This window comes from Fonsecaea erecta (assembly GCF_001651985.1).
Source record: "Fonsecaea erecta strain CBS 125763 chromosome Unknown Scaff2, whole genome shotgun sequence".
Lineage (NCBI taxonomy): Eukaryota > Fungi > Ascomycota > Eurotiomycetes > Chaetothyriales > Herpotrichiellaceae > Fonsecaea > Fonsecaea erecta.
In genome coordinates this window covers 3,906,680-3,918,902 of record NW_017387245.1, presented here as the reverse complement: position 1 = coordinate 3,918,902, position 12,223 = coordinate 3,906,680, and the positions used below count along the sequence as shown (strand labels likewise).

Sequence of the window (12,223 nt, the reverse complement as noted above, 5' to 3'; positions counted from 1 at the left end):
AACCTACATCAACTTCGATCGGCTGGTCCGGATCTAGTTCCGTGAATGATTGAGGCTCACCAGGCTGCGAACTTGAGCCCGAGCCAGGGCCTGGATCTTCTGGTCGATATTGTTCCGCTATTGGCGGGGGTGGGGGGGGGGGAGGGAGGCCCTGGATTGGGGGGGGGGGGGGGGGGGGTGTTGGGGGGGGGGGGGGGGTAGGGGACCCCTAGTGAGGCTAGACATGGGCGTTCAGATGACTCCTCCCGGGGTTCGCAAAACCTTCCCCCAATTACTTCGCATTTTGCTGCCCTGCCAACATCAGCTTGTTTACACAATCACATGCCGAGGGATTATTATCACTAGCAGGGCTTCAGTCAACAACGTAACTGCTATCTTAGACTAAGTCAACACTTCAAACTACGACACTACATGACAGAGTCTCTCGCGAGACAACTTCAACTTACCTGCCTCCAAGCTATCGGCCAGACCGACCCAAAACGTGAAGTGAAACACTTGTGTACACAACGTGATTGACGTCGGCAATGGTAGGTTTGACTCTTGTTTGTTCGCATCTGTCGCTTCCGTCGCTGAGACTTCATATGTACAGACTTCATACAAATCCACATTCAACAACTCTCCCCGTTCGTCGCCTTTCCGCCGTCCTGGTTCACCGAGTTCGCCCACCCTCGTGAATGGAAGACCGGCAACACCTCCAACAAACAGGAGCGCCGCTTCACCTTTGACTTCGCCATCTAAACTCAAGCATGCCTATACCGTCTCAGAGGAGGAGGAAGACGAGATCATCATGTCAACCCCGTCGAAGTCCTCCGCAGATCCGCATTTTCGAAGAGCACAAACGGAACCCCCTCCATCACCAACCACAAGTCGCCTTTCGCAACCTTCTTCGCCTTCAAAATACGAGACGGCGCCGCTCTTGATGCCCAACTCAAGGAATCCTGCCAGCAGAGAACCACGCAGGCTCGTGTCTAATGGCATGCTCTCTCAGAATGATAACCTCTCAAAACTCCCTCCACAACTCCTGCATAACATGCGCGAGTCGTTCTCTGTCCTCGATTCCAATTCGAATGGCACAATCGATGCCTCATCTGTGGCCGAAACCCTGCAATCCCTTGGACTCCACGAGAGCAATCTGTCTCAATTCTTCCCGCCGGGACAGCCACAACAAATGTCCCTGCCGCAATACCTCAATCAGCTGGCGAATATTTTGGTCGGATTATCGCCTCAACAAGAGCTTCTCAATGCCCTGTCTGCATTTGATGACGATGATAGCGGGCAGATCGACGTTGCAGAGCTTCGTGCAGCGTTGTTGAGCACAGTGCCAGATCCGGGAGAGCGGCAGCTGACCGGAAAGGACATCGATCGGGCCATGGAAGGTTTCACGGGAAGGAGGATTTTGGGCAAAAATGTCATTGGTATCGCCGGAGTAAGAGGCTTAAAGGACCCTGCACCAAAGAAAGGCGGTGATGTATTTCGATACCAGGAGTTTGTGGCGAACTTGACGGGCGGGCCTGCAACAGACTCTGTACATCCTCAGAGTGTTTCTTCACGGTAACGGTTGTCAATGGATTGTTAGACCGATGTCATGGCGTTACGAATGGGTCATGCGTGTTATACGGACCGAATACCATATATTTCCACGATGAACGCGTTGGGAGTTCGTCCGTCTGTCAAGACTACGACGGTGTTCAACTTCCACAGCCCCAGATCCGTGTCCCCGTGGCCCATCCTGGTGTGGATATGACTACAAGGCGAGGAGACGTCGTGTGGAATCCGTAGTCATTTCGTCCACTGCACGACGGTTGTATCGAGATACACAGGCTTGATGCATTGGTTTGGCAAGAGGGTTGAGTATTCGGCTTGAGCGATGCATGAAAAGTCCAAGTCGGACAAAGGCGTGTGAGAATGTGATCGTACTAGTAGACGTGGAAAGCGGATTGATGATCCCCATTACAGTGCGACCTGACTTCACTCAAGCAAAGCATTTTGAAGAAATTGATTCTGAAATTGTGCAGATTGTACATAGGTCCGTCTGTTCCTGTGAGATACTCTGTGGCCCTTCATTGCCCTTCTTCCCAGGCTTTCATCCATGACGCCTCGTCGTAGGAAAGATTGACTTCCAAACACCTGGTCTCTACGACCATATCCAAGATCAGCAGGCTGTCAATTATCGGTTTCCATCGGGGGTCAAAACTTCCAAGTCATCACGCTCATAGTCACACATCTCAGACCACAAGGAGCCATCAGGTCCCATACGGTTTCAATAGCTTTATGTTCCTCAGCCCAGTCCAATCCGGTCCTCACTTCTTCGACGTCTTTGGTGGAGGAGGGAAATACAGTTGCGGTGCGGCTGACCCTGATGGACTTATGCCAATCTCAGGAGACTTCCCATTCGCCTTTTCGGGGCCGGCGCCGACTCGCTGAACGAACCCCGGACTCATTGGACTTCTCGGCAAATCAGGACTTCGAATCGCGAAGGATGGAGATGTTGCCGACGGGATATTTGGCGAGCTGAAGTGGCTCCGCAGCGGGAGATCCTTTGTTCCACCCAGTGTGTTGAATGCAAGTGTTCGCGGGGTCATCGGGTTCAGTCGACCACTCGCCTGACCTGGCGTATCCGGCATAGGGTATTTTTGTCCTATGGTCTCGCCCGTCTCATCGTCCTGATAGGTTTCGAACTTCGCCCAGCGCTCAGCCTTGAGTCGTTGCTTCTCAGCGTATTCCTCGCGTTGTTGCTTGCTGGGAAAGCATGAGTACGCAGCAAATGCGAAATAGGTGAGAAAAACACCGAGCATGGCGCAAGTGCATGCAAAACTCGCTTTCGCCTGTTTGCAGTACCCGATGTTGTTCTTGTTATGAGTGACGCTGCAGGATTTGGTGATATACCAAGGTGCGCCGTGCTGAGGATGCTCTGGGTCGGTGGTGTCACTGCTGGCTTGGTAGTCGACCGAGACGGCATATAGGATGAGGAGGCCGGCGTGAACAAAGGCAGAGAGGACCGGCGGGAAAACGTGGAGCATGTACATGATGGATTTGACCAGCATGATGAACATGGAAAGGACGACGATTGCGACATTGTAGTCAGTTATGCTGGTGCAAGTGATCAGCAAATGGTCTTTGAATCGCGACGAAGACACTCACAATTGCGACCAGACTTTGGGAGTGGTATAGGGTCGATAGTTGGCGGCTGCATATAGCCCCGTCAAGGGACTCGAGTTGAAGCCATTGTCTGCACCATCTTGCCACAGTCTCGTTCGGTAAGTGTCTGGAGACGCGATACCGAATAACGCCAGCAGAGCGATGGTCAATGGGATCTCGACGAGTATCAGGACGTAGAAAGGCCATTTGTTCGGCTTCCAACGCCGAGAAAGGAAGAACTTCATGGCGAAGGAGTCTCAGGAATGGGTTCTCGTTCTGCTTGTCTGGGGAGCCTCAGGTGGTGATGCGTCGATCCGATGATTGTGGATATTTGCCTAACGATCTCGTTGCATGTTCAGCCTGGATGTCGCTGTCGTCGGATGTCGAGTCTCTCAGGACCCTTCAGGAGGACGCGAGGTTCTGACTTATGGACCTGGCATGAGGAGGGAAGACGGCAGAGAATGGCGCAAGTCTCATAAAAGCCGGCCATGAAGATCGGTGGGAGGTGCTTACATGGCAGCACGACAGCAGGCGCTTACAGGTCGAGATGGCGAATGAGCATCACAGAGCGATATCAAGGAAGCACCAATAGGCGGGGTGTGAAGACCCAAGCTGCAGTGACTGGGGCTTGAGCACACCTAGGCGATTGGCTGGAGGGGAGGTGATAGAACCTGATAAGCATCGAATCGCCGGGCTCAGGGACGCCTAAGGGAGGAGCCCCGCCCGATACCCTTGGGCTCGATGTGCTAGGTGCCCTGCTCGGACGAGTAATAGCACGCAAGAAATACATAATTCCGAGTCTCCTCTTTTTCTCCAGGTCACCCGATTGTGTGTGTGACCGGCTGCAAATGTGACAGGCCACCACCCCTCTCTGGTAGAGTACAGCAAAGATGGTCCTCACTGTTGAGTTCAGGAAGCGCTGCCCTTCTTTTCAACCCAACACGATCACTGGGAGGGCTATTTTTACTTTAGCAAGCATTTTATTTCAGCATGTCTTTTTAATGTCCAACTCAGCGACCACGCAGGGTAACGAGCAATTGGAGCATCCCCGGAAAACGCATAGCTCCAGCAAGAGCCATCCTGCACTCACTCAAAGAACCGAAAGTTCTTTATTGCTCCATCACAAATGGAACGCAAGGCTGCAGCCTCCTCGTCTTCCGGAGAATTTGGTCTCCGGATGGACCCAGTCACGTGCCAGATTGGCGCTCACGTGACACGATCTATTTTTAAGGTCCCCCTTTTCCAGAATTTCTTGGTAACCTCATCCACCTCGTCCCTCTTGTAGATCTGTCTCGCTCGCCTTCGAACACAGTCTCTCTTTGCCCACGCAGACGTTAACTGTGTGAGACAAGTATCAGAATGTTTTCTTCCACAGCCTGTGACGACATAATGCGAGGCATCACGTCAAGAGCTGTCAAGCGAGCACTTTCCACTGGACTACTACGAGGTGCAGAGGACTCGGCACACTCCTCTCCCACCCCCTTGGGAAGGCTTCGACCCTTTTTTCGCGATCGGCAAGTCGGAAAGGTGGGTTAATGATTATGCTCCAGACTTGCGGGTGCTGTGACCCCAGTGTCCCGGCTGCTACTGGTGTTCTTGGAGCCACAGGCTCAGAATGTCACTCCAGGGCCCATTTGGCTCTCAGCCTGGTGTTTGACCTTGTTTCGCAGCCTTTCCCTTTTGGGCCTCCCGAAACACCTCCTTCCCTGTGCCACCCTCAACGCGCCCACCAGCCTTCTCTCTCGTTGAGGAGCCTTTCCTCTATCCACTGCTCTGAATCAAAACTCTCTCGCACATGTCTTTGTCCACGTTTCAAGCCAGCGCGTGCGCAGGCCGTTGGGAACCTTCTTTTTCTGCAAACCCGTTGTCATTCTTGCCAACGTTTCCTGAGAACCATCTCACCGTCTCTTCAATGGCATGAGTCTTCCTCTAGACCGCATATCCAATTTCCCCTCCGTCGATGGCCTCACGCTAACCTTTCTCGCCCGATGATCTCTCAATTTGCCAGGTACTGGCCCCATGCTGTACTGGGATAGTGCTCTCACGCAAAAGGAGCTTGCGACGACACCCTTCGTGCCATCTGCACCTCATCGATCTTGCCTTCGCTTCTCGCCATCTTCTCTCGCGACTTGACTGCAGGTGACGTTCAGTCCATCCTGCCTGCCCACAGAAAACAAGGCAGGATGTTCCGACACGGGAAGGTTCTTCACAAACGAGAGCCTCAGAACTCGGCTGCGCTCAGCTCCCTCCCTTCGATTATACCAAACCCAACGTCGGGTCTCCCGCAGTCAATTGCTCCGAGTTCTGTTACCCCAGACCCATCGGTGACCGTCCCAATAGTCACGGCTCAGGCAGTGTCGGGACTCACCACCATCACCGAAACACAGACCCTAGAACAGAGCCTCACCGGTCAAGGCATTGAAACCACCTTCACCACCGAAAGAACCAGGACCATCACCGACCCAGCCGAATATGCCTCCCTCACCTCAGCAGCTGCCGCTGCATCCTCCACCTCGACAACTGTGCGGTCCTCGACGACATCAGCTGCTGCAACCAGCAGTGCTGCTGCCCATCAGTCCAGTTCCAACCTCGGCACTCTTATCCCAGCCATCGTTGTCCCTATCGTCGTCGTATTGCTAGCCTCGTTGGGTCTATTTTGGTTCTTCATGAGGCGGAGGCATCAGAGAGATCTGCACATTGAACCGGAGTTTGTGATGACGGGCAAGGGTGAAAAGCTGGGCAGCCGCTCGAGCAGCAGCAGGTCAACCACATCTACTCCTAGAGGGTTTGAGAAAAAGTCTCCAGCAGTCACTCAAAAGGAGCTTCCGTCTGCCACCTCGCCATCAACTCCCATGTCCGAATGGCCATCCGCGCAGATCGGTCTTGCTCGGCCACTCACCCCTCAAGAATCGAAGCCTGCTAGACCGGATCGGCCTGCTGACGAACCGAGATCTCTAACCGTCAACTCTCCGTACCGAAATATGCGCGGGCCATCCGCACCAGGGCGACCGTCGACGTCTGGACGAGGCGCACCACCGCCTTCAAGCTGGGAGCAAGTTTCAAACAGGAACAGAAGTAACAGCACGCCGGGCCAGCGTGGTCAACCTCCCACATCACGCTCGGGCCCCAGTCCAATCCCCAGGACAGCTCCGAGTCCAGTGCTGCGAAGCGGACCAAGTCCCGTACCTCAGCGGCAAAACCCTACAGAGTCTCCTCGACCGGGAGCAACGTCAGCTTTCCGCTTGCGGGATCCTTCGCCTAACATGAATCTAAGCAACCGAGCACAGGCACCATCGCGGCTTGAGGCCCCTCCACAGGGTGCTTTCAACGGCGCCTCGTCCATATCACAGTACTCCCCTATCGTGAAGGATACGCCAACCATCGCAAAGCCACCTCCGAGTAAACGTCCGCCGCCACCCATCAACACTGCCAACCTTGGACCTAAAGGGCACAAGTCACCCACTCCGGGCAGCCCTCCTGGTCATGGATTGACGGAGGAAAACCTGCGCATTGCGCGACTGGCAAACTCTTCTCGTCTAGGTTATACTCCTGGAGAGCCGTCCCCATCACCTAAATTGCCTCCCCCTGCCACTCGTTCGCAGTTGATACCGCGAGAGAGTCCAAGAGAGCACCAAGATCGCTTCTTTGGCGGGAGTGCAAACAATCAAATGATCCATCGTCCCCAGAGAGCTTCAATCCATTACGACGGAGCTCGAGCGAGCATAGTGTCGGATGCCGACGACTATGAAGATATCGAGGCCAAATCAGATGTCAGCAGTCTTAATGAGTTTGAGCGCTTCGACTTCGGCACCGACATCAACGGTGGCAGGGGCAGTGCCGGCGGAGGCTCCTTAACCTTCTTTGCGGCACAAAACAGTCCAGCCAGTGACAGAGGAAGCGCCTTTGGAACCGGCGGGACTCATGAGCGCTGGTGATCAACAATTCGACCGCAAGAAATTGAAAGCTGCGGAGTGATATTCGACTTCGCGATCTCTCATTTATTTTGTCCCTTTTTATTGGTCATCTCATGACATTGACGATCGTTTTGTGTACTACATGTTGTCCTTTTTTTCCCCTGCATTTTGTTCATGCTCGCTGTCAGAAAAGCAAGAAAGAATTTGTACTTTGCAAGAGCATGCGAATGATACCCATATCCCACCAGTCTTCGGGTCGGCTTGTGAGAATAACTTACTGCATATGTGGAGACGGAGTCGAGGAAGGTATCTGAACAATAATTATCCAAACAAGAGTCTTGAAAGAGACAAGAAGACGAGAATGATGAGGGGAAGTCGGCTTGTGGGATGGGAAGACAGCTGAGACGGCCTAATCCAGTCGGACTCCGCTTCTAGATACGGCGGCGGGACGAATAAGAATATTTCTAAACCCGGGCCTTGTGAGAAAGAATGTCTTGCGTGATCAGAGTGAAATGGTCTCCTGTTCGAGGAAGTAGTCTTTCGACAGAGTCCCAAGATATGGTTCACCCTGGAAATGCCCTTCCCAGTCCACGCATGTTCGCAATCACCAACAAGTGCTGGCCCCGTACCTTGCGCCCTGCAACTGGAACATGCCTGTCCAGTTTTGGTTCTTTTGACGTTTGGCTGCTGGGGTGCGAAGGGTGTTGGAACGCCCAGGCTTGACTCGTGCTCTCTCTTGCGGTCAGGAGCAATCTTGCTGAACTGCATCATCGTATCGTCGCAGGCTGGCTGGCTGGGTTCTGGCTAGACAGGGATGGTGAAATGATGGGCCGGCGTCATGTTGTTGGCGGAAGTTGATAGCATCGAGTCTGGCGGCGTCTAGCGCCTTGTACACCACAAATATCAAAATGTCACTTGTCCTTCTTCCTTCCTTTTCCCTTTCACATCGACATCTTCTTATGCCATCTACTTTTCCCTGTGATGCGGCATACTCCCCTTACGACTACGCGAAACTACACGGAAAGTAACCACCTCAAGGGCTACCCCGGACCGTGTCTGCAGTGCGTTCTGGTTGTGGTGCAATGCCATGGATCAGGAATTCTACGGCCAAGTCGACTGGGAGAAATGGACGGCAAGTTTCTTCCGTGCTTCTCGAGGTATTGGCTGTAGTTGCCAGGCTCCTATTGGGGCAGAAACAGCCCTAGACGCAAGTTTAGCTCTTGGATTGTCGCCTCAAGGCTGGGGTGCGACATACACCGGGTAGTTGTTGGATCATCTGAATGATAGAAAAACAGGGCTATTCGGATCGGGATCTTCTGACCAGAACGATCATAGAAGATGGTTTCGAGGCTGCATTCGTCAAAGCGGTCTTCCAAAGCAATGGCGGCCAGAATTTCACTGGGTTCGGCTTAGACCACTGCATGTTCGACCGGAAGGGCCTTCAGAGCGGCTCTGACTACGTCCGCCTTTTCGGTTCTACCTTTCGGATATAGCCATCGTGGGCTTTCTGGAAGCCAGGGCAGACTGAGGATGGTAACGATGGCGAAGACGGCTTGAAAGGCTGCGACAAAGTCAGAAATCATCAATGTGACGACGCAAAGGCCGGACATTCCAACTGCAAAGCGCCACACGACCTGCCCGGTGAGCTGGAAGAAGCCATAATTCATCCAGCACGCGATCACAATGCCAAATGCTGCGATTGGCAATTGGGTCGCGACCAACTGCCCTCGATGTTTGGCTATGGATGTCTCAGAGACCCCATCACCTGGACGATGGGCGAGGATCCCACAGGTGTCGGTCCCAAGACCAATACCCAGGACCCCGCGAAGCTCCAGAGGGGATCAATTCCTTAGACGTGCATATTTGGCGAGAACAGTTCGAGGACTGTCGCAAGCAAGCGACAATGGTTGACGGGTGCCGTACTGGAGCGAATGATGACGCTTAGCGGGAGGTATATATGTACAGGCGTTATATATCGCCGCTCAAGTAAACGAAGATGAGGCACAGACAGGGCATACCATAACGAGAATCAACACATCCTCTATCTACGAAGTCGATGAGTTGGGGGGCTCTTTGAGTTCTTGATCCGCGGCAAAACATCTTGTTGTTTGTTGCCTGTTGCCTTGTTGCCTAGCCTAGAATAGATAATCGAGCTATTCTACCTGTCTATCCATCTCGCTCATACCTCGTTCGTCGTTCACGAGATCATCAATCAATCCGTCAATGTGTTCTCGAATGCGTCGACTGCATTGACTTGAGTGATTTGATTGCCAAATGAAAGGGGGCCCTTGTGAAGAAGATTCATTCCCATATCCATATCAGATATCCTTTGTTTTGCGGGGTTTTTTGTTTGGTTTCATCCCATTCCCATCATTCATTCCGTCGTTACCCGTCAAGATAAGATAAAAAGATGCATATCATATCCCTCCTCTTGCCTTACACCGTCTGGGCCTCCCCCCCTTCTCTTCTCTTCCAAGAAGAGGCTAGTATGGAAGGAAGGAAAAGAAGCCCCTTCTTTACTCCTCGCTCCCTGAACCTCCGGCAACCACACCGTGGCGGAACAGATGGCGATGCATATCCCTGCTGCTACGCCGGTGCCTGGCCAAGTGTCGCTTGGCGTGCGACGTCTCGTCGAAGAAAGGCACCATATCTGCAAGAGGAGACGAAGACGAAGATGACGAGGACATGTCCGGCTCTGGCCCTGCCTCTCGCCGGCTCTCGTGGTGATATCCCAGGGCGGAGGTGGTGCTGGTGGGTGTGATCTCAGGCGGCGACGCGGGAGATTCCTGCACCTCGCTGATCGTCCCGTCCGAGGCGACTGCCACGGCCATCGGCGGGCCCACCGTTGTAGAGGGGTCTCGCGCGTCGAAGGACACCGTGGACGACGAAGACGCCGAGACCGCGGCTGAAGCGGAGGCGGTCGTTGGCACGGCTGCGAACTCTGCGCCCGTGGCGCCCGCCGTGCCGAACGTCTTGCTGTGTCGGCCGTTGCCGCCGCGGCTGAAGCCCGTCGTAGGGACGGAGAAGCTTGATGGAGGGGTGGGCGCCACGGGAGGGGCGCCCGATGGTGCACCGGGAATGCTGACCGAGGGTGGAGGGCCCTGGGGCGATGCGGTCGGGAACGGCGGTCCGGCGGTGGTGCTGGCGTTTTCGCCGCCGGTGCTCTGGAAGACCTGGAGCGAGTTGACGGACCAGTATGCGTCCTGGAACGCTGAGGGGTTGTTCTGTACGAAGCTCTCGCAGGTCGACGCCTTGGAGCCGCACACGGGATCGGAGGTCCAGACATTGCCCGCCCAGTCGCCGCAGAAGGTCGTGTCGAAGACGATCTGATTATTGTTGAAGAACTCGTCGATGTTGCACCCTCCCGAGAACGACGCCAGCGGCTGGCCCCAATTGCTGGGGTCTGGTGAGCCCGAGGAGATGTCGGACGGGATGGCGGAGCGGGAAAAGAACCAGATGCTGATGGCCGACGAGGTCCATTCAGTGGCATACACCCCGCCTTGGGCTTGGTTGAAGCCAGTGCCGTAGGTGCCATCGTTGGGCGTCGAGATCGAGCAGCCTGCGTTCATCGCTTGACCCGCGGCCTTGATGTCGCAGTTCGGCGTGGCGACGGACCCAGAAAACATGCCGTTGTTGGTAATGCTGCACCCGGAGTCGGTGTGGAGGGTCATGGCGTTGGAAGCCTGCGAGTTTACGCCCTCGATGATATCAATTTCGCCTGCACTGGGCCAGTTGGGGCCGACGGTCCAGAAGGCTGGCCACGTTCCGCAGATTCCACCGGGCATGTGGGAAAGATCCAGAACAATCAGGCCATGGGTATAGGACTTCTTGCTTGTCAGGCGGACGCTTTGACGCCCGGAACCCGACGCAACATTGGTGTGGTCAACCCCCATGTAGACGGCGCCATTGTTGGTGTTGATGAGCCCGCCGCTTTGAGCCGTGTTCTGGTCCACATATTGCACATATCCATTCGTGGGATCTGCGTCCTGATTACTTGGGTCAGCGATATGCCTGGTATTTGACAGAAGGGGGGCTGGGGCGTACGGTGAAGAAATCGAACATGGAGAAGAATTGATCAGCGCTGTAGTCATCTTCCAGCACATATCCAGCTGTGCTCAAAGAGACAAGTCCCGCCAGGGTGACAAGAAGTGAAGAAGCCAACATTTTTGCTTTGAATTGAGAAAAAGATCGACAGAAAGGAGCGACAAACTGCAGCAAAGATGCAGGTTCAAATGGAAAGGGACAAAAAGGAGTGGACGCAAAAATGCTGGCTTAGAGAAACAAGAAATGGCAGAATGACCTGTCCACGAGGAAAGCGGACGGACCATGCCCTCGAGCAGGTTGTTGAAATATGTATACCACGAGGGGGGGGTATGGGTACGTCGAGAGAAAGGGGTGAACCATGGTCCAGATGCCCGTCCTGGGCGTCTGCGTGCACAGGCGGGGGCCAAGGACCCAAACAGAAGTATCCATCCATCGGTCCGCGTCGAGGCTGTTATGCACATCTGACGTGCAGAGGAGCAATAGGCTTCGTGGATTGGCGCATCGATACCTGAAAAAGCGCTGTCGAGGAGTAAGGGGGACTCCATATACGGCTCATGTGAACGTGGACTGGGGCGGGTCACGAAGCGAAGAAACCCGAACTATCAACAATACCTCGGACATGGACTCTCATGCTGCAAGGATAGGAACATCCGAGACCTCCCCCTAAAAGAAGGCCGTGGACTTCTGAATGGCTGCTCAAGACATGATTAAGGAGAGCTGAGACTTCCTCCCTGTTGCTGAGCTGGCTGGCAGCCTGATGAACAGCCTGGGAAAAAGGATGTGAAAGATGGCAAACTGGGATAGTGGGAATGGGCTTGAAACGTTGGCGCCCTGAGCACTTCCTTACTGCTTGCGTCCACTCCGCATATTTGAAACGCGGTAACGACGGATAAGTCTGATAACTTTAAAAAACGGCCAAAGCGTTGACCTTGGTCTTGGGACTCTTGGTGAAGTGGGTTGTGGATGGACTGAATCGGGCACGCTGGTCATTGGGGGGGCTGGTGACAGGGAGAGACAAGCGGGCAAAAAAAAGGGAGGAAGTGGAAGCATTTCAAGGGGCGTCTGAGGTGGTCGGAATGGACCAATCAGAGCTTATAGACGGACTGGTCACGTGTCGTCGAAACATT

At 54.1% G+C, this 12,223-nt stretch overlaps 5 protein-coding genes across 5 annotated transcripts; 3 read left to right on the top strand and 2 right to left on the bottom strand.

Annotated features, from left to right (window-relative positions):
* Positions 1–524: 524 nt before the first annotated feature.
* On the top strand, positions 525–1,555 carry AYL99_03162 (hypothetical protein; the record flags this gene model as incomplete). The annotated part of the gene is made up of 2 exons (XM_018834678.1): positions 525–527; positions 590–1,555. The coding sequence occupies 2 exons, from the start codon at positions 525–527 to the stop codon at positions 1,553–1,555; spliced, it is 969 nt and encodes a 322-aa protein (XP_018697302.1).
* Positions 1,556–2,300: 745 nt separating this feature from the next.
* AYL99_03161 (hypothetical protein) lies at positions 2,301–3,383 on the bottom strand (the record flags this gene model as incomplete). Its single annotated transcript, XM_018834677.1, has 2 exons — positions 2,301–3,090; positions 3,142–3,383. 2 exons carry the CDS (start codon positions 3,381–3,383, stop codon positions 2,301–2,303), a joined length of 1,032 nt encoding a protein of 343 aa, XP_018697301.1.
* Positions 3,384–5,321: 1,938 nt separating this feature from the next.
* On the top strand, positions 5,322–7,073 carry AYL99_03160 (hypothetical protein; the record flags this gene model as incomplete). Its single annotated transcript, XM_018834676.1, has 1 exon — positions 5,322–7,073. The coding sequence occupies one exon, from the start codon at positions 5,322–5,324 to the stop codon at positions 7,071–7,073; it is 1,752 nt and encodes a 583-aa protein (XP_018697300.1).
* Positions 7,074–8,139: 1,066 nt separating this feature from the next.
* On the top strand, positions 8,140–8,905 carry AYL99_03159 (hypothetical protein; the record flags this gene model as incomplete). Its single annotated transcript, XM_018834675.1, has 3 exons — positions 8,140–8,209; positions 8,388–8,525; positions 8,571–8,905. The coding sequence occupies 3 exons, from the start codon at positions 8,140–8,142 to the stop codon at positions 8,903–8,905; spliced, it is 543 nt and encodes a 180-aa protein (XP_018697299.1).
* A 663-nt stretch (positions 8,906–9,568) lies between these two features.
* On the bottom strand, positions 9,569–11,216 carry AYL99_03158 (hypothetical protein; the record flags this gene model as incomplete). Its single annotated transcript, XM_018834674.1, has 2 exons — positions 9,569–11,038; positions 11,097–11,216. 2 exons carry the CDS (start codon positions 11,214–11,216, stop codon positions 9,569–9,571), a joined length of 1,590 nt encoding a protein of 529 aa, XP_018697298.1.
* Positions 11,217–12,223: the final 1,007 nt, after the last annotated feature.